The following is a 22,106-nucleotide window of genomic DNA, read 5'->3' on the forward strand; positions in this document are numbered from 1 at the left end:
CTAAAACAGGTTTGAGCTCTCCGAAGGATACGATCGAGTTACTCACTCGAGAGCTCTCTTGATAGTACGACAACTGAACTATAAACCGGTCTTCAACTACACCATGAGACCGGTGAGAAAGAAACTCTATCAAGAGCAAACCTTAATCATGCGCATTCCACTTGAGCTTGATGATGACGGTCTTGACCGCAACAAGATGGAATGCCTTTCTTGACTGTGCTTGCTTGATGAAGTCATGCGAAATGCTCCCCCATACTCCACTACGGGAGAGCTTCTTCTTCGGTGCATCTTCACATATCCATGATCGCCATATGGATGACAAGCTTCAAGCATATGCACTCTTCGAGATGGCTCGTCTTGAACTTGCACTTCATTTTTCATTGTTGATGCCTTGAAGTTAAACTTGAGGGCTCACTTCATCTTCAAGACATACTTGACACTTAATCTTCTTCATTTACTTCTTATTGCAATCTTGAAGCCAACATATGGTTCAAGCATTGCCTATGGACAACTCCTACAAATATAACTCAATGCAAACATTAGTCCATAGGAATTGTCATTAATTACCAAAACCAGTACATGGGGGCTCCATGCACTTTCAACCGCTGCTGGGAAGGTTTCCTTTTCTTCTACTTTTTCCGTTTTCCATTTGTCTAAACGTTGCTCTATTCCAACTTGTAACTGCATCGTGGAGAAATCCAGGTTCCTAATGTTTCTTACATGCTTGCTTCTACATATAACTTTTACCTTTGATTTCAGCGTCAGCTGTACTGACAAATCTAACAAGGGAGAGTTCATATTGTTTGGAGAAATCGGAGAACCACTTGTTGGTAAATAGGTAGGCCTTTACATACCGTTGCATCATCTCATAGTGCAGCTTTAGGATCCAAATAAGCATGATGATGTTCCCTCTTTATATTTGTACCACATCATTTGGGTTGCAGGCGCAACGAGATGTTGATATTTACACTGATTGACAGTCTATGGTTCTCTATGTGTACTTTTTTAGATAGCTCTGAAGAGAATGTGGTTATCCAGGCTATGACCTGCATTTTTGTAGGTTTTTTCCTCGAACTAATTCACTGCAATTTCATATATAGTGTATTCTCTCCGCCCTACTTAATCACAAAAAAATATAGCCATTCATTCATGTATACTGAGTTGGATAGCGACTTGCCGGCAAGAGTTGACTTATTTTGTTCCACTGACCTCACAGTCCACACAGGGTGCATCTCAATATAATAGATGTGGTGCATGTTTACTCGAAATTTTTAATCATCCATATTCCTTGCACTGCAATATGCAATGGTGAATTTATTCTCAAGGCTTATCTTGTGGGTTCAGAAAGCTCCCCCGTACGCCACCATGACCAGGTTTTTCACGTCTACAACAAGGTAAGTGATGATCTACACTTGGCAGTTTTAGTATCATACATGTTCTTCTATTTTCGTTGCTTTATTCCTTGCCTTTGCTAAATTTATTTTGTTCTCCTTTGTAGTAGCTTGACTGGAAGGCTAGAAACAAAATGCGATTCAATTATGGTGTGTGTCATAAGTATAATATGTGAAGCTGGTTGCATTTTTGAGATTGAACAACACCTGCCTCATGTTTGTATGGAATGAGGACAACATACTTTGAATAAACAGGTGTAATTTATTATCGTTTATGTTCATGGTCAGCATTTTTGCCTCTCTCCATGGAAAGAACTCAGTGTTTCAGTAAATAATATGATGTAGATAACATTCAGATGCACCAAACAAGGCTTTTGTTCTTTGCGTCAAATGAAAATCTTGATTAAGAATTAAGTTATAGAGCTTCGTGTGTCCTGTCCAACATAGAACCATTTGTTTCTCCTGCCTAGTTTTACTATTATTATTACTTGCGATGACATTCTACCAATTCTGTAAAAATATGGACTGAGCCTGATACACCGAGAATTTTTTATGTGTCCAGGTTGCTCTCAGAGTGTAAAGATTCAATGTTGATGCATTAAGTCCAGCACACATGTCACACTCATGTCAGCACCAGAACAGGAATTAGTCCTCAGCCAAGGTACGTGTTTTACCTATGCCCCTCTATGTATTCATTGTAGCATAGGTATGCTCCTAAATATATTTGTCCTGTCATGTGCTCCTGCAATTTAAATTTATGAAATTAATCATGGTATCGATCTGAAGCGGTACCAGATATTCACACTATTCATAATGTTCTCATTAATAGATTTGAAAACCAATCTATTTTTGTATATTGTTTCCATTCAAGGTTCATATCTTGGAATCTTTCACATTAATGTGATTAACATTCTCTTTGTATGGATCTTTCAGTTGTGTGGATACACAATTTGAAAGTTCGATCACTATTATTCTGATATGCCATCTTATTTGGCTGACCACGTAGCTAAATTAAAGTGTGTTCCTCAAGTTTCTGAGAAAAGCTTTCAGGGGTATCCAGTTGTACTACCAAAATGACTAGGTTGACAAATTGTTCTGGTAAGAGATTCAACATTTTTTACCACTACTTTTTTCAAGTGACACAAATCTATACTTTCTACATATAGATCAGAAGGATAGTTACCTTGCTGCATTGAGCTCACCATTTATTATACTGGATGTTTGTATCTTCTACCTTCAGGGAGGCGATGGAATTGAGGAATGTTTGTATCTTCTGTTGAGCTGGTAGGTTATTTTTCTTATTGTTGAACTTATTGCACCTACATCCTATGGCAAATGGATGTTTATGTTAGTACTATCTTCCGTTTAATTGTCAGGATATTGGCACCTACACTATATATATATATATATCTTCATTTGGTGGCCATGTTGTTGTCTTTGGCTAGCATTTGAGTAAATATGTAGTTTAGTTGTTCTTCCTTGCATTCTTTGGATTGAAAGTACTAGGCCTTTCTGTTTCCCCTTTTTGTCAGAACTAATCGATGATGACAGGATGAGTTTCCTGGAAAGACGGAGATGCAGATTGGCATGCCAAGGTTCAAGACAGGTACCTCCCGTGACTTGATGAAGCACCAGACCGAGAGCTTCCACATCAAAAATTGTATTGGGGCGTGCCGGTGGGAGAAGAATATACAAAGAGAACGACGACAGAAGCTTAGAAGAATTTGACCGTGTTTGGGATGATAAGATTGAGATGCAACTGTATGGCAAAGGAGAAGGGGTTTCTGATAGCAGGTACTAATTCAGGCAGATTCAGATTAATCCATGTCCATTAAAAATACTCAAGCTAAGATGAGTGCAACTATGTAGGGATGCATGTGTTATAACCTGGCCACTAGCATAAGAACCATGGACTGTGAATGTAACATGTAACTTTCGCTTTTTTCCTATAGCCTGATTGACTATGGATACCTAATACAAATGAACTTACTACACTGTTTTATGAAACTGTAGAATGAATGGGTATCTCAAGAGGTATGTTGCATGTATATCGAGAAATATTTGAACTTTTAAATTAAGTAAATGCATGCTGTTGGGAATTCAGCTTTCAGGACATAACAGTTACATGTAGTTTTCTTGTATTGAAGATGCATTTTGGCAGCGATTGGAGAGTGGAAGGGATGGCGAAAAAAGAAACGAATACACAAAAGGGAATAGCACTGCTATTGGGATGACGAACACACAAAATGAAATAGGACTCCTATTGGGATGGAATTGGATAATCACCATACGGTGAGGAGGCGCCCCAAGGGCCGCCCCAACCACTAGTATATACAAATTTAGCATAAATAAATATCTTTTAAAAAAATTCTAGAGTAGGGAGGGGCAATGGCCCCCTGCCCTACGATAAATTCACTATTGTGAACAAGGGGCACTTGATATCATTTCGCTCTAGGGCCTCCGAAATCTATGGACCGGCCCTATATCCTTGCCTCCGAAATCAAAACATGTGTCCAGTAGTCCGCTCTGCTGCCCTGGCGGGTACGCCTTCATCTCCTCTTTGAAGGCTGACGAGAGAGCGGTGTACGCCGTGGTTGGCAGCCGCGTGATCACCGTGCTGGAGTCCAGCACTGATCCATCGGTGAAGACGGAAGGAGGGAGATCGAGGGGCTTCTCGGCGACCTTGATGCCCAAGAGGAGCACGTAGTAGAACGTCAGATCCGTGTTCCGTCGAAACATCCGCGTGAAGGTGAAGCTAGAGTCGTCGCCGGGCGCGCCGAGCCTGAGGAAGCCGAAGGAGAAGAGGGTCGGCGGGAGGCAGTACGAGAACTGCCTCCCGTATATCGTCGCCGTCTGCGACAGGAGCGATTGGGCGCCGCCGCCGAGCACGAGGATGCCGTCGACTCTGCTGTCGAAGGTGTCGGTGTCGCTGCAACCGAACGCGAATTTGCTGATGACTGCAGAACCGCTCAGCACTAGCAGTTCCTTGCCGTATCCCCCCTGGTGTACTAATCGTCGTAGTACTGCACGGTGTAGCGGCACTGGCCGTTGGAGCAGCCGCTTCCTAACTTACCAAGCTTCGCGCACTCGCCGGAGGAGCAGGAGAAGGGCGCGTAGGACCTCGATGCCCGTGGGTCGAACGGTCCGCCATCCTGGGTGTTGCAGCGCATCCAGGACATGTCGTTGCCCGTGTCCATGATCACCTTCTGTCCAAAGACGGCGGATCCGATGCCCAGGGAAAGGTACTCGAAAGTTCCTGCCTTGTATAGTATTGTTCGTCACAAAGGTGATACCATTTCCACGGTAATGGATACCTCACCCCCGAATGTGATGTTCAAACGAGTATTGCTTGGGCAAAGGCTATTGGCATGGAATTCCCTAATTCACCGGCTAGGAGATATACAACTATCGGCTAAACCGGACGAATTTAGATGGAATCTTCATGTAGATGGCACTTTCTCGGTAAAATCATTGTACAATGCGATCATTCATTCTGACATACCAATTGATAATAATAAGGAAATTTGGAGGATGAAAATACCACTAAAAAATTTAGATGGTATCTTCTTCGAGGAGTTATCCTCACCAAAGATAATCTTGTTAATCGGAATTGGCATGGAAGTACATGGTGTGTTTTCTGTCATCATGACGAAACTATCAAATACCTGTCAGCTTTGGCTCCCGAACCGTTCTCTACCCTCCCGGGTAGCACGCGCGGGCGACCCGGGGGGAGGGGGGCAAAACCCTAACCAGCCACCAACTCCTCGAGCTTTTCCCAGCCGCTGCTGCCACCGGCGGCGGTGGTGGCACCCCTTGGTCGTCGAAGGCGGCATGGAGGAGGGAGGGCGCGCCAAGCCGTGCTAGCAACGTGAAGCTGCGGGCGTCAACGGGCGGCGCTTGGAGGCGTTCTTGAGCGGCGGAGCACGACGGGAGAAGGAGCTGGGATGGAGTTGGACATGGTGGAGCACCTCGGAGCAGAGCCAAATGCGGCACAGGCCGACACTCGACGAGGGCAACCGGGAGGCGTCCTAGCGGTGGCGTGGGCCTCCCGAGCTCGGGAGGAGGATCTGGTGGTGCCAAGGCCGCCAGCAACAGCTACAGGAGGTGGTGGAGGTCGCAGAGGATTTGGAGCCGACGGCCATGGTGGTGGGAATGCGGGCCAGATCTGGGCCCAACAGGGCCCGATCTAGGTCTTTGGGCCTTTGTCGTTTCGTAGCTATCCGGAGTGTGGCAGCTGCGTCATGGCAAGTCCTTGACTTGCAGGAGGTGGAAGATGGAGGAGGGCTGCTGCTGCTCAGCCATATCGGAGAAGGAGGAAAGGGGTGCTCACGTCCGTGCTGTTGAGTTCTGCGACACTTTGGCATGATGATGAGGTGCTGCGGTGTGAACAATGTGGACGCTTGCCCCATTCCGGTGGATGGAGAAGGAGGTGTGCGGCGATACAGATGAAAATCTTGCCCGTCTTCGGTCGTCGCTGGCGACGACGGTGTCCCTAGGTGTCGTTCCCCTCCTTAGAGGCGTCGTTGACGTGTGTCGACACTTCTCTCACTCTCTCTCTGGTTTGGTTGATGTCTCAGGCCGAAAGCCTAGGTCCGGAGTTGGATCGGCGTGATGATGGCGGCATCCTCGACGTTGTTATTACTCTGTTGGGAGCATCGCATTTGGAGAAACGACATGGAGGCGCAATGCACGCCATTGTCAGCGCGACCAAGTTCCTCCATCTTTCTCCTTACATGGTGTGTGGACAAGGAGAGTCTTTTTGTTCTTCGGAGTCATTGGCGTCGGTCGAGACGCGGCTTTGTGTTTAGCTTAGCACAAGCTCTTCATGTTATGTTGTTGTTTTGTCGGTGTACCTTAGGAGTTAGGACTAGCTAGTGTGGAGTTGTTGCCACACTTGTTGCTCGTAGCGAGTGGTAGTGTTATTGTACTCAAATCTCCACCTTCTATAAAAATATGGTGGGCCTTTGCCGTACTCTCGAAAAAATAATACAACTTTGTATTATTGACGACAATGCTGAAACTTGTGAAAAGTTTGGTTGGTGAAATATTCTTTAAGTGATGGATCGCGTATCAGATGGATGTACAATGTTTTTGTCTTTCTCGAAGATACGAGATATTGTATATGTTGCACATTTTCCTTTTCTCTCTCATCAATCCTCTAAAATTCTTGTAGTACTCCAAAGAAGATCTTTACACAAGGAACTACGCATCAAATCGTGAAAAAGGAGAATTTGAAGATAGTCCACACAGTTACAACTCAAGAGTGTTGGAGGTGCAGCACGGAATCTAGAGTTGGCAGACCCAACGCAGCGTTTCTATTAAGGGGCAGACAATGCTTTCTGCATAAAGCCACTTATTTCATAAAATGCATACAAAAGAAAAAAGAAAGTAATTTAGCCCTGTCAAACTCATCTTTTTTCACCCGTCGTTGCGTACGTACATCTGCACGTCGTTCCTGAGCTGGTAGATCGATCCAAGTGCTCAACCAGCTTTTATATGCACTGTACATATCGAGCTAGCTAGGTGTGCTTGCACTAATTAATACGAGTAGTTTTTTAGTCGAGCTGTGGAGAAGACTCGTGGCAGGGTTTCCATTAGAAGGAAAACATCGCTTTTCTGAAGAAAGGGGTTTATTTCCCAAAATGAAAATATTAAAGCAGCGTGGCCTGCTACTCTATTCTTTTCATCTGTTGTTGCTCACATCTGCCCTTGCGGATCAGTAGTTGAATGACTACTCTATCCAAAGATGCGATGCGATCATACTTGTTTCTTTGGACCAAAGGACACTGCACACGGCAAACAAGAATTGAATCACACGGTCTCTCTGTTCTCTCTCACACACACATGGTCTCTCTCTGGGGCTTCTGTGTGAAAAAAAGAAAAGCGTGCTATCCGATGTTTTGGCTCATGTAAAATCAGAGGAATCCAGCGGTGTTCTTCCCGGCTGATTCATGCAAACCGCACGGTGCTCCTGGATCCATTCCAGTGGAACCGGGCCTAACAGCATCTCCAACAACTTACTTAAACTTGTCTATCAATACTAAAAAAGGGTTCTTCACAAAAATAAATTGTGCATGTACTCAACATTTGCTACCAAATGCTCAGGTTGTCCAATACTCATCCTTACCCAAACAACTGCCATCCAAATCCACCATGAGTAGACAAAGCTCAGTTGTGCACACAGGGCGAGGCCGCTCATCGGTGACCACGCCCCCACATCCCCATGGCCATCTGGCGATCGCCCCCACCGTTTCCCTGCCGCCCCCTGCCCGCCGCTGCTTCAGCCGCCCACCGTGCTCGGCCACCCATTGAGCCTGCCCGGTGCCTCCTCCTATTTGGCCACCTACGTCGCGAGGGTAGCCTCCGCCAACCTGTCAGCCACCTCTGCCTCGTCCCCGAGCTCGCATCAACCCTGCTGCCTTGTCCCTGTGATTGCCGCAACCACCCGATGTGGCCACAAGCCGCCTGCCCCACCTGCTTGTCCCACATGGGGAGCCCGCTGACGCACTGTTTTCCGCCGCCGCGGTGGGAGGCCGCAGGCAGGTTGGGTGGCTGACGTCGCGGTAGTGTGATGACTGCAAGTGCGTATGTATATTGTAGCTAGTTTCAAAAATAAGAGTATCGAACCACGGATAGCTATTTGGTTAAGATCTTTATGCCCCTCATCACTATGTATCAAATGATATTTACAAGCGGCCCTTGATTCTAAGTAAGAGTGTTTGAAAGAGAGTTGTTGTGTGTGGAAAGTAATGACTCAAAAGCAAAGTAAATAGGAAAGACAATCGGTATATAGTAGTGAAACTTCAGTAAGACAAAATATTCTCGGAAACGTAGGATCCACCTTGTATTACTCATGATTAGTATGAATCTATTTCTTTCTTCATAACGTGTGTGGAGAGAGTTCCAAACAAAGATGATCACAGAAAAACATATGTTACTTCATCCCGAATAACCATTATGATGACCGTAAGCAAGCCACTCCGATCCCTCATAATTAAGGGTTTTTTCATGGATATTGATATGAGCTTTGTGAATCTCTTCTTATCCTCTTTGACCACATGAATAGCATGCCGATACGTTATGTCATGTAGCACTGTACATACTACCACATGTCCAAAGATAATTCCCTCTCTAGTCCCGAAGGCAAACATTACATGGTCGACTTCACATAATATCCGGAGAAAGAACTAACACACAATTATTGATCAAATTATAGATCATCTTTATTTCATATGATAATACTGTTGGGATTTCTCCATCTTCCCAAGAACAAGGTAAACTGCGAACTCATGGAAGCAATCAACAACATCATCATAAGCATATGGAATGAATACAAGTATATGGATGAATAGAAGTGCAAATCCACAATAACAATTGGAATTACAACAAGATGTTATGGGAATGGAGATGGTGATGGAGATGCAGTGGTTGATGATGATGGAGATAATGCCTTATGTTCCAATGATCCATGTAGCAGCAAGGATGGTGCCCTCTGCAAGTTCCCCTTTAGATTCCTTCCGGAGCTGAGCTTTTCTGCGATTTCTGATGGTTATGAATGTCAGATCTCAGATCCGTATTCGTGTGGTGAAAGTATTTGACGAAGCGGAGTCGGTGCCACATGTTATGTCCGCGCAGTACGGGCGGGCCCTGTCCGCACCGGCGATCGTTAAACCTTCTGGAGTAGCCTCTCGCGAAGCCCTTTCACATAGGTGCGTGGAAAATGATTTAAATTAATTTTATCACTTCACAAATATCATATTTATGTCTAATATGACAACTCCAAATGATATGTTCATCAATACTTTCATAATTTGGGATCCTATGAAAACAAGCATAAAAGGTGCGCGCTAGCACCGTAAAATACCAAAATCCTGTCACTACTAATACATAAACATAAGGTAAATATATGCTTCAAAATGCACTCATCATGGTGCAGCTCGTCAGAGCGCCTCCTCCCAAAATGAGGACTTGATTGCTTTTTATTTTTTCCATCCAAGGGCCGCATTTCGTTAGCAAAGGATAAGTATCATTGATTGGAGGGTAAATAATTTCAAATTCCTTTAGAGAAAGGTAATAATTGCTTAAAATGGATGTAACTATAGTTCTATACCCTAAAACATATCTAGATATGTGCATATTTTAATAATTACCTAAAATAAGTTTCATAGGAGGGATGGAGCTCTTCTGATTAGAATAGTCATTTCAGTTCGTGGTTGGTTGACTACTTGCCCGCTACGTCATAGCAGACGTGGATACTTCTCACTGTAGAACAGTCAAATCGTCAAAACAGGAAAAAAAAAACGTGAAAATACGCCTTCCACATAAACCCACGGTGGCGCGTTCCCCAAAGTGAGAACCCCGAGATTCGTGCCGCCCGCGTCGACGTCCACCGCCTCGCGCCTCGCCGTCAAATTCCTCGCCGCGCCGCCACCAGACACCAACTCTCCATTCTAGCCACCGCCCACCGCCCGCCGCCCGCCGCCCACCGCCGACGAGCTCGAAGGCGATGCCTCGGAAGTCGACCAAGGCCAAGGGCGGCCGCGGGGCCGCGCCCAAGCCCCACGGGAAATCCCCCGCCGCCGCCGCCGCATCCGTCCCATACCCTAACCCGGCCCACCAGTACCCCTACGACGCCGACCTCGCCGCCGCCGACGCCCTCGGGCGCCTCGACCTCTCCGCCTCCGCCGCCGCCACCCCCGCCGAGGATGCTCCCGTGGAGACGCCGCCTCCCCAGCCCGAGGCCCCCGCGCCGCGGCCGCCGCCTCAGCCGCCGATGGAAGCCTCGTCGTCCGGGAGCGGTGCGGCCGGTGGGGGATGGGAGGAGGAGGCCCTGAGGCGGCTGCAGGAGCTGGTGGGGGTTGGCCGGGAGGAGGTGGAGTTGACCGAGGAGGAGGTGCGCGCCAACGATCAGAGGCAGGAGGACGAGGTAATGCGTTGGTCTCTCTATCCCCCCTCTGCTACTCGTGAATTGTTCAGTAGAATTGCGAAGCATGAGCGAGTAGCTTCTCTCATGGTGTCATGGATATGAGAGACCGTACTGAACTTCATGACTCACTGATTCTTCGAGGGCCAACTGAGGTCTGGAATCATTTTTCTTGTCTCAGAGGATGCACGCTGTGAGTCTTATAGTTAATTCATGCCTGCATTTGTGGTCAATATCGTTGTTAAATTCCTAAGATTTGGTGAGAATCATGGATTCATGATTTGTGCCATCCATAATCATAGGAAATGAACCAGAGAAATTCAGACGGTGTCATGCACATTCACTGGCCTACTTATACTAAGTGTCAATTAGGGTGCCTTCAGATGTGCTTAATTCTTATTGTGTTGTTATCTAGTTATTACTTGATTTAGTCTGAAATGAACCAGAGAAATTAAGACGTGTCATGCACATTCAGTTGCCTAGTTATACTAAGTGTCAACTGTCAAGCAGGGTGTCTTCAGATGTACTTAATCCTTATTGTGTTGTTATCTAGTTTTTACCTGGACATGTGATTTCACTTGCTTTAATCTGATATATAATCTCAATCAATGCCCAGATATGTGCCTTGGAAGCAATTTTTGGCGACAATGTAGTCATGTTCAATAGAAAGGAGGGCCAGCGGTCTTTCCAGGTATATCCCTCACTATCAATTTTCAGGACACATTCTTCTCTGCAAGGGCCAGGGTTTCATCTGTTGTTGTAATTACAGGTTCATGTGCATATTGAGATCCCAGACGGTACAGATGTGTCAGCGAGGCTCAGTTTTGGTGCTGGAGCACTAAATTATAAGGAAGGGCAGGATGGTGATGCCACCGATGATCTTCTTTACAAGTTCAGAGTTGAGCACTTACCTCCGATCCTGCTAACATGTCTCCTGCCTCCGTCGTACCCGAGCCATCAGCCACCCATTTTCACTATGTCCGCCGAATGGCTGGACAAAGTGATGATTTCCTCGTTATGTCACATGCTGGATATGACTTGGGAAGAGCAGCAGGGCATAGAAGTAGTATATCAGTGGGTGCAATGGCTCCAGAGCTCTTCCCTTTCTTACTTGGGGTTTGACAACGAGATTGTTTTAAGCCAGGGTGGTCTAACGTGTACTGAAGATGGTGGGGATAAGCGCGCGTGTCCAGGCAATGCTCCACCTGATGTTACAATTCCAAGGATTATTAGATACAATGATGATAAGCGTCACGAAGCCTTTTTGCACGCTATCCATGACTGCATGATTTGTTTCAGCGAGTCTCCTGGTAACTCTTTCTTCCATTCTCACATAACTGTTTGCACAAGTGTTATAGTAGAAGTATTCTCTTGTGTTATACTTACCACATCTGATGTGTATTATTGTCATGTGGTTGTCCTAGCAGTGGAACTATCTTTTTTTTAAGGGAGCAGTAGAACTATCTTAGTTAAGTGCAGTTCAGTTCCCATAGTATTCCCTTTTTTTTAACAGAAAAAAAAAGACTAGATACGATAACCGCAACATAGTTATATGGATGCCATATTAGCCATTCTCATTTTGAGATAGCAATTCATCAGACCTTGTTCTGAGTGAAACTGTCTCCTTTGTACATAATTTAAACTTCAGAATCGTGGTACTGTGGTCTTTGTGATGCATGTCCAACCTTTATGTTTTCCATTTGCATCTGTTAATCCTTGTTATTTGAATTTTGCCTCTATTTCTGAGTCTAAATTATTGCTTTATCAGGCGTTGATTTCATCAAACTTCCATGCCACCATTTCTTTTGCCAGAAATGCATGCAAACATATTGCAAAATGCATGTCAAGGAAGGAACTGTAGTGAAGTTGCTGTGTCCTGATACAAAATGTGAAGCCGTTGTTCCTCCAAATATATTGAAAAGGCTGCTGGGGGAGGATGAGTTTGAACGTTGGGAATCATTGCTTCTTCAGAGAACTCTTGATGCGATGTCTGACGTAGTTTATTGTCCGAGATGTCAAACTGCTTGCTTGGAAGATGCAGGTGATGAAGCTGTGTGTTCAAGTTGTTTATTCAGCTTCTGCACACTTTGTAGAGAGCGACGTCATGTTGGGGTGGAATGTTTATCTCCAGGAGAGAAACTTCTTGTTTTGGAGGTAGGAGGACTGAATCTCACATACATATATTTAGCAGTAATACAGTGGCAGAACTCCAGTTACTTGCAATATATTAATTATATTCAAACGTTACTAGAAATTGTATTGCTATTAGGTCATTTACCTCATGACCTCTGTGGGCCAAGGTTGGCAAATCATGTCCTGCAGTACCTGAGCGTGAACTAATAGAGAATGTTTGCTAACACTAGCAGGAAGGTTCTCAATTATAACTGTGCAGTAATCCAGCAAGTAGATGCTGACATATAATTTTCTAAAAGGGTTAGAATCAATATCTCTTGTACGAAGGGGATGGTTTACCTTGTCCCAATCAATCCTAAGCTGAAGCTTCAATCCTGTCTCTTCTGTCCGTGAATCATTGGTTTCCATTCCAGGGCAGTAAAAACACCTTAAATAGATTAGTAAAACCATTCCAACAAATGGTGAGATACAAGTTAATGCCAAGTGATTGCTGATTTACTAGATCATGTCCAACGGTCAGACCTGGCAGCATGGTAATTGGATCATTGGTTTCCATTACGGCAGTAAAGATTACCTGAAAATGGATTAGTATAACAATTCCAAAAATGGTGAGGTGCAATGTGCCAAGAAATTGTTGATTTACTAGATCCTGGCTAATGGCAAGACCTGGTAGGATGGTGATTGGAGGTTGTGGTAAGGGATGGTGGCTGTATGAAGATGATAAGACGCAGATGCAATGAGAGAATCTGAGGGCGTAGTATCTAGTATCTACTGGTGGCTCGCATGGAATGTTTTGATTTGTACCGATAGGATCTGAATATCAGTCTTTTGAATCTATGATTTATCTGATGTTCTTCACGTAGGCTTTAACCTTGATGAATAAGTATGGCTATCTAAGTTATTGACATATTTTACTGTGATAACACTGAGTGCCCTTCGACCATAGAAGTTTTCTTATGTAAATAGTTATTGCACTTCATGGCTAGGTGTTTGCAAGCATTGATATGGATGAGTTCTTTTATCTATCTGCTGGATGGTTGAACTAACATTTTGATCCAACTTTGGTAACAATAACACGAGATTATCTGTTTCTTCCTTAGTTCATTGTTTTCTTAGATGACCGTTAGGAATGCTAACTTTCTTTTGTTTGACACAGAAACGTCAAAAGTCAGGATATGCAAGGGGAGATATTCAGAAGCTTATGGATGAAGTACGCAGCATCAAGGAAATTTTAAAGGATGCAAAACAGTGCCCACGATGCAAGATGGCAATATCTAAGATAGAAGGATGCAATAAGATGACCTGTTGGAATTGTGGCCGGTTCTTCTGCTACCAATGCAATGCTTTAATTAGCGGATATGATCATTTCCAGTAAGTTCCTCTTTCAGTAGTATCTACTTTTGTTCATTGACATAGCTGTGACTTGACAAATATCATGTTGTTGCCTCCAGGGGTGATTGCGTGGTCTTTGATCAGGCTGAAATCGATAGATGGGAGATGCAAATGAATCAAAGGCAACAGCACCAAGTTATTGCACAAGCGCAGGCTGACTTGTTCGCAGGAGACTATGGTTACCCGTGTCCCACTTGCCGCCAAGCAGTTGCAAAGGTAAATATCAAAATGCCTTGCTTTTTTCCTCCGAAAATTACTCATGTGATTATTTAACTGTTTATTACAACTTACAAGTTCAGTAACTTCCATGAGTCATGACTAGCCAGGTGTATTTTTAGTTACTATATGTAAATCAGGAAGTGATCAATAGGCCAGTATAAGTTTTTTTGCTTGAGCTAAGAGAAGTCGGGCTAACCACTCTCCGCGTTTCTCCTAGTGAACACATAGATCTTAACCATTACTTCATTTTTCTTTTCCATGTTGCACCCTTCCCCTCCCTGATGATTCTGTATTTGCTTTGGTAACTCGGGCAGATTGGAAACAACAACCATCTCTACTGTTGGTCATGCAACCAACACTTCTGTGCATTGTGCCGGAAGTCTGTCCAGAAGATGTCACAGCATTATGGTCCGAAGGGATGCAAGCAACATACTGCAGATCTGTGATGCAGGTTGTCCTGTATGGGCAGCCTCAAGTCATGTGCAATTTCCAAAGGTTCTATGCGTGTGCATATACACTCAGTCACAGGGAGCATTTGCCCTGGCGTTTGGAAGCGAACTTTGTTTCAACCTTCCGACTTCCTTGCACTCGTAACAGCAGCTCAGCTATTTATATTCATGACAAGGAAACTGTGTATTTACCCCGTTCATTTATGTGTATGTTTGTTGAGAAGAATCTGCATATTCAGGATGCCAGTGCAGCCCCCTTGTATCATGAACAAAATCGTTGCTGTGATACATATGCGAAGAAATTTACATTGTGTTTGTTTCTCAATATCTTCAATTATGTATGATGCCCTTTTGAACCTGTGGAGTTTGCACGATAAATTAAGTCCACTGTGGCTGGAAACCTGGCTATATTTCATATAGCAATACGCCTCATTGTTTTGGTGAAAAATTATAGGATTTATTTATGTTCATTTTATGAGAAGTGCAAATAAAATTGCAACGTTTAGCAACGGCGAACCTTTAATTTGATCCTGTGAAGAGAGTCTATGCAAAAGCGGCCCCATCAGCCAGAAGTGATATACTCCATATCAGTTTGACCTATATCGCAAAAACTGTACAATATAATATAAACTATAGGTCTTACGCAAACCTAGATTGCCAATTTATAACCTATATAATATAAACTACATAACACAAAAACTGTAGCATTAGAAAATATAAGATTTAAAGTTTATAGTAATATAATCTTTGTAATATATATCTAATATTAATTTTGTCAAATTATTAATCTAGGGTTACGCGTAAGACTAATAAACCGGGTATACAACTAACCAAAGCAAACTAAAGTGGAGATACGATCATGTTCCTCAAACTCCGAAATGCCTGGACTCTTGTTCGAAATCTGGCTACATGTAACATGCAATTCACTGAAGTACTTATTTCGAAGCTTGAGTCGTCAAAATAGCTACCCATCAGCTTCTCGGATCCTTCTATCCTCTCCTGCCACAATTCTGTCGATCAAGAACGGAATCACCATGTTTCGGCATCTTATTTGCGCGAATATCCCATTTTTCATCGGATGAATCGTGTATGAAGAGCTCATCTATCCATGAAACACAATAAATTCAACAAAAAAACTAAAAATATCTAATTCAAAGAGGCCGACGCATACCTTCGAGCACGTGCTCCAGATGCAGCGAAGCCGCGACGGCGATTTGGTGACAGTGGAGCGGCGATTCGGACGCCTGGATGCACGACGGCTGCAGGGAAGTGGCGCCTCGTCGTTTTTCCGCGTCGGAGTTGCCTGGTAGGCGCCGCGAATTCGTCGGAGGAGAAAGGGGTGAAAGTTTCGGCGGCGGAGCGACGCGCGGAAGTTTCAGAGCGGTTTGGACTTCACGCGCTCGGCTTTTCCTTTACCTTGCTGGGTGCCACGTGTGGCAAATATCCAGCGCGCTGGGCCGCAATTTCGCGCGTGCTGGGAAAAAATTAGCGGGCCGCGCATCCGTTGGAGCGAATTATTTCGGTGCCGACGCGCTAAAATGACGGTTTTTACTGCGCGGGGTCTTTTCGCGCGTCTGTTGGTGATGCTGTATTTAGTTTCTTCTATAAAATCCTTGTTCTTAGTATATTCCATGATGGTCGGTTTTAAGTTTTTTAAAATAAAATAATAAAAGAGGCAATATCACCGTTTTGTTAATAAACCCATTTCCAAAATGACAAAAATGAGGTGAGATTTGGGAGCAAGCAAGCCGCAGGCTGGTCTGGCTCGTGTTGTGTGGCCCCGGCAACGGCACGAGCCGCCCACTCCCAGGAGAGCCAAAAATCACGCGGCGGAACTCGCCTCACCCACCTATCCGAGCTCCCGTCGCCTCCCACGGCAGCAGCAGCAAGCCAACATGGGAAGCGCGGGGGCGCTGCTCTCCCACCCGCCGCCGCAGCTCGGCGGCGCCATCCTCCCACGTCGCCACCGCGTCTCCCTCCCCCGTCTCCTCCCCTGCGCGCCCGAGCCCCTCCACCACCGCCGTCGGCGCCTTCGCTGCTCCGCCGTTGAAGGGGAGAACGATTCGCCGGTGCCTCAGAGAGAGGAGTCTCCCTCCACCAGCCTCCAGCTCCAGGATCCGTTTCCGAGCCCTGGTACCGCCCCCTCCTCTACCCTCTTCTCATGATGTCACTCTTGTGTTGGACAGCTGGAGTTCTCAAAGAGCGTTTGGAATACAGTATATTTTCGAAATGGAAATTCGCTGATGCCATTAAACCAATTGCTCACCACACTCGGTAGACATCCAAACCATATTCATTCCAGCTCAATTTTAGACCATGATTTGCAAGGGCATGGGCAGCTTGAATGATTACAGACGCGAGGGCAGTACATGACATCACTGAAATTGAGTCTAGCTACTGCTTTTATTCCTCTGAACCAACGACCGTCAGGCACGCTTCTGCCTCAGTGTGCGACGCGTCCGTTCTTCCTGCTCCAAATTCTTCTCCTCTGTTGTTCTTTTCAGACAGTATGAAGTTCCCATCGGTGTTTACTGTTCAGTTCCCATCGGTGTTCCCATCGATTTGATAGTGAAGAGGCCCTTTGGATCATAGTGCCACGTCCATAGTTCCTCCATATCTTCATGAACAGGGATTTTGCCAATATGGTTTCTGCATCCTCTTCCACCAGAATATCCCTGACTAGCTGGTCATCCCATGAACATGTATATGGGTCTAGGAGCTCATCCACTTTGTGTATCAGATTTGACCCCTGCATTGTTTAAGGCTTTCTCTTCCATTATCTACGTAGCCAAGAGTCGATATTCAGTTTCACAGGCTAGACCTTTGTTTCTCAACTGCCGTACGCCATGTCGGCAAAACCACTGTCGGAAACCACTTAACAGAAGATTAGGGGGTGATTCAAATCTACTGGGACTAAGCAACCAGTGTATCTGATCCTTGAAACCTACTTGAATAAAAAGCTATACATGAAATAGAATAGGCACACTTTTGTGTAATAAAGTTATACACTAGAAGAAGTGTTGGTTGTTTGACTTCAGGCACTGTCTAGTTCATCAGTGTTAACTGTTAACGGTTTCAGTTGGTAGATTTACCTTGTATTTTGATGTTCATAATACACCTTAATCTTGCTAATTGTTATTGCATTGGTGGATTTTCTTTTTGGGAAGATGTGACCGCTCAAATTTACCTTGCGCAGTCGAAAATGGTTCCTTTGGTGGTGTCGCACAAAAAGAAGATCCGAGTTCTCTGTATAATTTTCTTTACCCGAGCAAAGAGCTACTTCCAGATGATAAGGAAATGAGTATATTTGATCATCTAGAGGAACTCCGTGAGAGGATATTCGTATCAGTATTGGCTGTTGGAGCTTCAATACTTGGTTGTTTTTTCTTCTCCAAAGATATAATCAAGATTCTAGAAGCGCCTGTTAGTGTTCAGGGTGTCCGGTTTTTGCAGCTCTCGCCTGGAGAATTTTTCTTTACAACATTGAAGGTAATCCTTTACAAATCTAAGCATTATTCACTTATAGTTTTGTTGGTGCTATTCTTATTTTGTGAGACCATTAGTAGTAGTATTGGCTGTGATGATAACCTCTAAGGCTAATTCAACTTTCTTATCCAATTGTTATAGTAAATATTGCACGGTGAAGTTATTCATGGTCCTAGCTAGGGGATCTGTCAGGTACAAATACACCTGCGCAGCCATATGTACTGACTACTGAGGAATCCAAACGGGTCTCAGTCATTTGCTCCATCTGCATACTGGCACACTATAACCAGCAGCCTCTTAACGACTGAACATACTAAAATCTTTACTCACACAGTTAGGAAGCTAATACCTAAAACACGAGCTCATTTTGTCGCTTCTGGGAGCTCATTTTTGCATATATCCTACAATCAGAATGCGAAGATATAAGTAGTCAGATTGGCATATATGCCTGCCCAATAGCACTTGATAAAACCCAGATTGGCTGAGCTAGCGCACATAATTTCTTGATGCTGAATGGGGTGGGCACTGGGCAGCAAGGTTGGAGAGAATGGAAAGATGGTAGAGGTACATCTTAATGTGTGCGTACTTTCCCCACATCACTGCATAATCTCAGTACTCCGATATACCTTTTTCAAATCATTTAGTTCACTCTGACGGTTCAGTAGGAAGTTACAAATTTAATTCGAGAAACTACTGCACCATTTTTGTTGCTAAAAACATGTGAATAACTCAAACAATTTATTTCTAGACACTACCTCTCCATTTTTGTTGCTAAAAACATGTGAGTAACTCAAACGTAAGTACATGGGGGTTGTACATGTGACAGCTTCTTAGAAAATAAATACTATGCAGTTTTCAGGTTCATTGATCTATGTTTCTATCGGTGAAAAAGGTGGCTAATTATGCAGAAAGGCAGAAACAACTGCACATAGTGATCTATAAACTGCTCCGAAGACCATTGGAGTTTGTGTGGGTTATTAGTCTATATATGGAAAAAAATGTTTACTTTGTTATATTATTGTCCTTTCTGTGTATTACATTTTAATCAGCATGCAGCCTTCTTCAATTTTGTACATAACAGTTATGTGTTAAAGCAAATTAACTGATGTTTTTCATTATTTTCAACATTATTCAGGTCTCTGGTTATTGTGGTCTTCTAATCGGAAGCCCTATCATTTTGTACGAGATCATAGCATTTGTTCTCCCAGGTTTAACCAAGGATGAGCGGAAATTCCTAGGGCCCATTGTTTTGGGTTCTTCAGTTCTGTTCTACCTTGGCATTTTATTCTCCTACACTGTCCTTGCTCCAGCAGCGCTGAACTTCTTTGTGAACTATGCTGAAGGGGCGGTGGAGTCGATATGGTCCATAGACCAGTACTTTGAGTTCGTACTTGTGCTTCTTTTCAGCACAGGGTTATCTTTTCAGGTAAAGAAATGGCCTATATGGCTATATGTTTAGATCAAGGTTGAGTGTTCCTCTGCTTACAGTTAACCAAACTTAAGCATTGCACTGTCAAGTTTACGTAGATAAAATGGTCATGTGGCACACATTTTCCTCAGAACCCATTTTGTTGTAGGCCTACTTGATTGATGTCAGGGTGGTAAAATGGTGTGTTACATTTATGCACTGCAGATTTCCTAACCGCAAATAGGTTGAATTGATATATTTTTGCAGACAAGTTATACCTGCCAAGAATTTTTTGCATGGATCTGTTTTGCTATTTATGTTTTGGAACTTTGTCATGAGTGTCATTCAGACCACTGCATAAACAACTAAGATAGTAAATATGAATGACAAAGCTACCTACCGTTTCTAAACATGTGCACTCAGTCAGTAGATGATTCGTGATAAAAACTGGAGTTTACGCTCGTGTATGTATGAATATATATTGTAATCTGGATGAGTTATTCATTGTGTCTCTTCCTTCTGGTGTAATCTTCTAATAATAATCGAATAGTATTACCATAGAACTGCACAACAAGTCTTCTTTTACTAACTAAACATACAGAAAGAAAACTCATCTACATGCTACTCTTTTCCAGGTCCCTGTGATCCAGCTTCTGCTGGGGCAAGTTGGATTGGTTTCAAGCGAACAAATGCTATCAATCTGGAGGTACGTTGTTGTTGGCGCGGTGGTGGCCGCTGCTGTGCTTACGCCCTCGACCGATCCCTTGACGCAAATGCTCTTGGCGGGTCCGCTGCTTGGTCTGTACCTGGGCGGAGCATGGATGGTCAGGCTAATTGGGCGCTAACTGCGACATGGCCTTAGCGGTCTTTTGAGTGTTGTGTGAGCAGTGTAGTAAAAAATCGTAGACACGGTGATTGTTTCACTCGTGGTCACTGTTTGTAACATAGTTTGTATAAAATTAACTCGGATCCTCTTGAGTGGAAAGTTATACGGAGTACCAGGATTTACTTGTGTTCCGGTGTTTTACTTCAGTTCACGTAAAAGCTTGAGCCGGTCAAGACTCAGAGCATCCCCACTCGTTGGCGCTCCCCACGCTCAAATCCGGTGAAATTTTCGTCCGGATTGGAGGAAGATTTGGCGTGGGGAGTAGTAGTTTCCCAGCCGCGTGCCCAGGCGAAGTCGACGATGCGAATTTAAAAAACGGAAACTTGACAAACTACGGCTAAAAACGGGTGAATATAGACTAAATTTAATGATATTTATTACATTACGGGAGGAGTTCATACATAGAGGCCGAATTCGACTATATTTCGAATTCGGCTAGGGAATGCAAACGCTAATTTTAAAACACGGCGCTCTACATGCCGAAATGGCGGTAGAACACCGTGTAGTCGCCGCCGTCGTCGTCGGAGCCGTCGTCGTTGGCCTTCGGCTGCGCGGCCCGGGCTGCTGCTGCCACGGCCGGCGTCTCCCCGCCCGGGGACGGCTTGTACCGGTCGTCGTCGGAGGACTCGAGGTCGACGACGGGGACAGCGACGCCGGATGGAGGTGTCGCGGGACGGCGGTACCGCGCGAGATCGTCGTTGGCGGTTGGAGCGGCGCGGGCGGCGAGTTGGCGTGCGGCGGCCGAGGTCCGGCAGCCGCCGCTGCTGCTCCGCCTCCTCGCGCTCCCGGTCGCGCCTCGCCCGGTCCGGTGCGGCGTCGTCCGCGCGCTTCTCCTCCTCCATGTCGTGCAGCGACACGGCGATCGCCTCCGCCATCGCGGCGTCCTCCGCGCGCTTCGCCTCCTCCTCGGCGAGCTGGCTTGCGGCGGCCTCTTTCTTCGTCTTCTTCCGGCCGCTCCGCGGCGCGGAAGGCTGTTCGCGGATGACGAGGGCGCCGGCTGCTGCGCCCTCCGGTCGCCGGCGTAGACACCGGCTCCTTCTTGACGCGCACCGGCGTCGAAGGCGACGTCGCCTCCTCCTCTTCACCGGCGCCAAGGATGACCTTGACGCCGATCCGGAAGACGACGAGCCGGCAGCCATGCGCCGTGGCTGCCAGACGCTTCCCCGACGGCGGCTCGCCGATGCCCTCGATGCCGATGGAGGGGGCATCGTGAGCACCGGGAAGTTGCCGCCCTCGATGTGCGCGAGGACGTTCGCCAGCGTCCTTTCCGGCGCGCTCCACCACCGTCGGCGGCCCACGGCGTTGTTGCGCGCAGGCGGAGGCGGCGGGCCGTCGTAGGCCGCCAGCTCCCGCTCCCGCCGCCGGAGGAAGTAGGAGTTCCACGCCGTGTAGTTGTCGGGGTGGTGGCGTGGCTCGGCGCGCTCCTCGTCGGTCATCGTCATCCTCGCCTCCTCGATGGCGACGTCGAGGGCATGGCCCCGCGGCGGCGGCGGGATTGGAACGCCGCCAGCACTTAGCCGCCAGCCGCCTCCGGGAGGCCTCGTGTCCGGCGGGCAGGGGTACCCCGCCTGGTGGAGGAGGTGCCCCTCCACGCGTGGAGCGACCGGCGGGGGAAGCCGTTGTTGGCTGCGCCGTCGTCGTCGTAGAACGCCATCTTGGGAGTAGAGGGAGAGTGGAGGGAGAGTGGAGCACGGGGTACGCCTGGCGGTGATCGGACCGGCGTATATAGGCGTGCCTGGCGGTGATCGGACCGGCGTATACTGGGCCGAATTACGCCGTCCGGATGGAAAAAACGCTCGCCGGGGGCCTGTTCGGGGGG

At 45.9% G+C, this 22,106-nt stretch overlaps 3 protein-coding genes and 1 long non-coding RNA gene across 4 annotated transcripts; 3 read left to right on the plus strand and 1 right to left on the minus strand.

The window, feature by feature from the left end:
- Nucleotides 1–1,368: 1,368 nt before the first annotated feature.
- On the plus strand, nucleotides 1,369–2,220 carry LOC124669692. Its single transcript, XR_006992297.1, has 3 exons — nucleotides 1,369–1,394; nucleotides 1,499–1,646; nucleotides 1,954–2,220. It is a non-coding gene; the product is annotated as an uncharacterized LOC124669692 (long non-coding RNA).
- Nucleotides 2,221–3,842: 1,622 nt separating this feature from the next.
- LOC124671278 (aspartyl protease family protein At5g10770-like) lies at nucleotides 3,843–4,588 on the minus strand. The gene is made up of 2 exons (XM_047207672.1): nucleotides 4,465–4,588; nucleotides 3,843–4,348 (listed from the first exon to the last, which is right to left on the minus strand). Exons 1-2 carry the CDS (start codon nucleotides 4,586–4,588, stop codon nucleotides 3,843–3,845), a joined length of 630 nt encoding a protein of 209 aa, XP_047063628.1.
- Nucleotides 4,589–9,897: 5,309 nt separating this feature from the next.
- On the plus strand, nucleotides 9,898–14,832 carry LOC124671280 (E3 ubiquitin-protein ligase RNF14-like). The gene is made up of 7 exons (XM_047207673.1): nucleotides 9,898–10,317; nucleotides 10,931–11,005; nucleotides 11,084–11,624; nucleotides 12,083–12,468; nucleotides 13,604–13,818; nucleotides 13,899–14,055; nucleotides 14,373–14,832. Exons 1-7 carry the CDS (start codon nucleotides 9,898–9,900, stop codon nucleotides 14,502–14,504), a joined length of 1,926 nt encoding a protein of 641 aa, XP_047063629.1. The 3' UTR covers nucleotides 14,505–14,832.
- Nucleotides 14,833–16,387: 1,555 nt separating this feature from the next.
- LOC124670545 (sec-independent protein translocase protein TATC, chloroplastic) lies at nucleotides 16,388–20,413 on the plus strand. The gene is made up of 4 exons (XM_047207028.1): nucleotides 16,388–16,640; nucleotides 17,704–17,996; nucleotides 19,129–19,419; nucleotides 20,037–20,413. The coding sequence occupies exons 1-4, from the start codon at nucleotides 16,403–16,405 to the stop codon at nucleotides 20,244–20,246; spliced, it is 1,032 nt and encodes a 343-aa protein (XP_047062984.1). The 5' UTR covers nucleotides 16,388–16,402; the 3' UTR covers nucleotides 20,247–20,413.
- The last annotated feature ends 1,693 nt before the right edge of the window (nucleotides 20,414–22,106 follow it).

The sequence above is a fragment of the Lolium rigidum genome, chromosome 7, assembly GCF_022539505.1.
Source record: "Lolium rigidum isolate FL_2022 chromosome 7, APGP_CSIRO_Lrig_0.1, whole genome shotgun sequence".
In the NCBI taxonomy this organism is placed as follows: domain Eukaryota; kingdom Viridiplantae; phylum Streptophyta; class Magnoliopsida; order Poales; family Poaceae; genus Lolium; species Lolium rigidum.

Coding starts and splice junctions, on each gene's coding strand:
- LOC124671280 (XM_047207673.1), top strand. CDS start 9,898: ATGCCTCGGAAGTCGACCAAGGCCAAGGGCGGCCGCGGGGCCGCGCCC. Junction 10,318..10,930: donor ATCAGAGGCAGGAGGACGAG/GTAATGCGTTGG, acceptor ATCAATGCCCAG/ATATGTGCCTTGGAAGCAAT. Junction 11,625..12,082: donor TTGTTTCAGCGAGTCTCCTG/GTAACTCTTTCT, acceptor TTGCTTTATCAG/GCGTTGATTTCATCAAACTT.
- LOC124671278 (XM_047207672.1), bottom strand. CDS start 4,588: ATGGACACGGGCAACGACATGTCCTGGATGCGCTGCAACACCCAGGAT. Junction 4,349..4,464: donor CGGCGAGTGCGCGAAGCTTG/GTAAGTTAGGAA, acceptor GCGGTTCTGCAG/TCATCAGCAAATTCGCGTTC.
- LOC124670545 (XM_047207028.1), top strand. CDS start 16,403: ATGGGAAGCGCGGGGGCGCTGCTCTCCCACCCGCCGCCGCAGCTCGGC. Junction 16,641..17,703: donor GGATCCGTTTCCGAGCCCTG/GTACCGCCCCCT, acceptor TACCTTGCGCAG/TCGAAAATGGTTCCTTTGGT. Junction 17,997..19,128: donor TTTTCTTTACAACATTGAAG/GTAATCCTTTAC, acceptor AACATTATTCAG/GTCTCTGGTTATTGTGGTCT.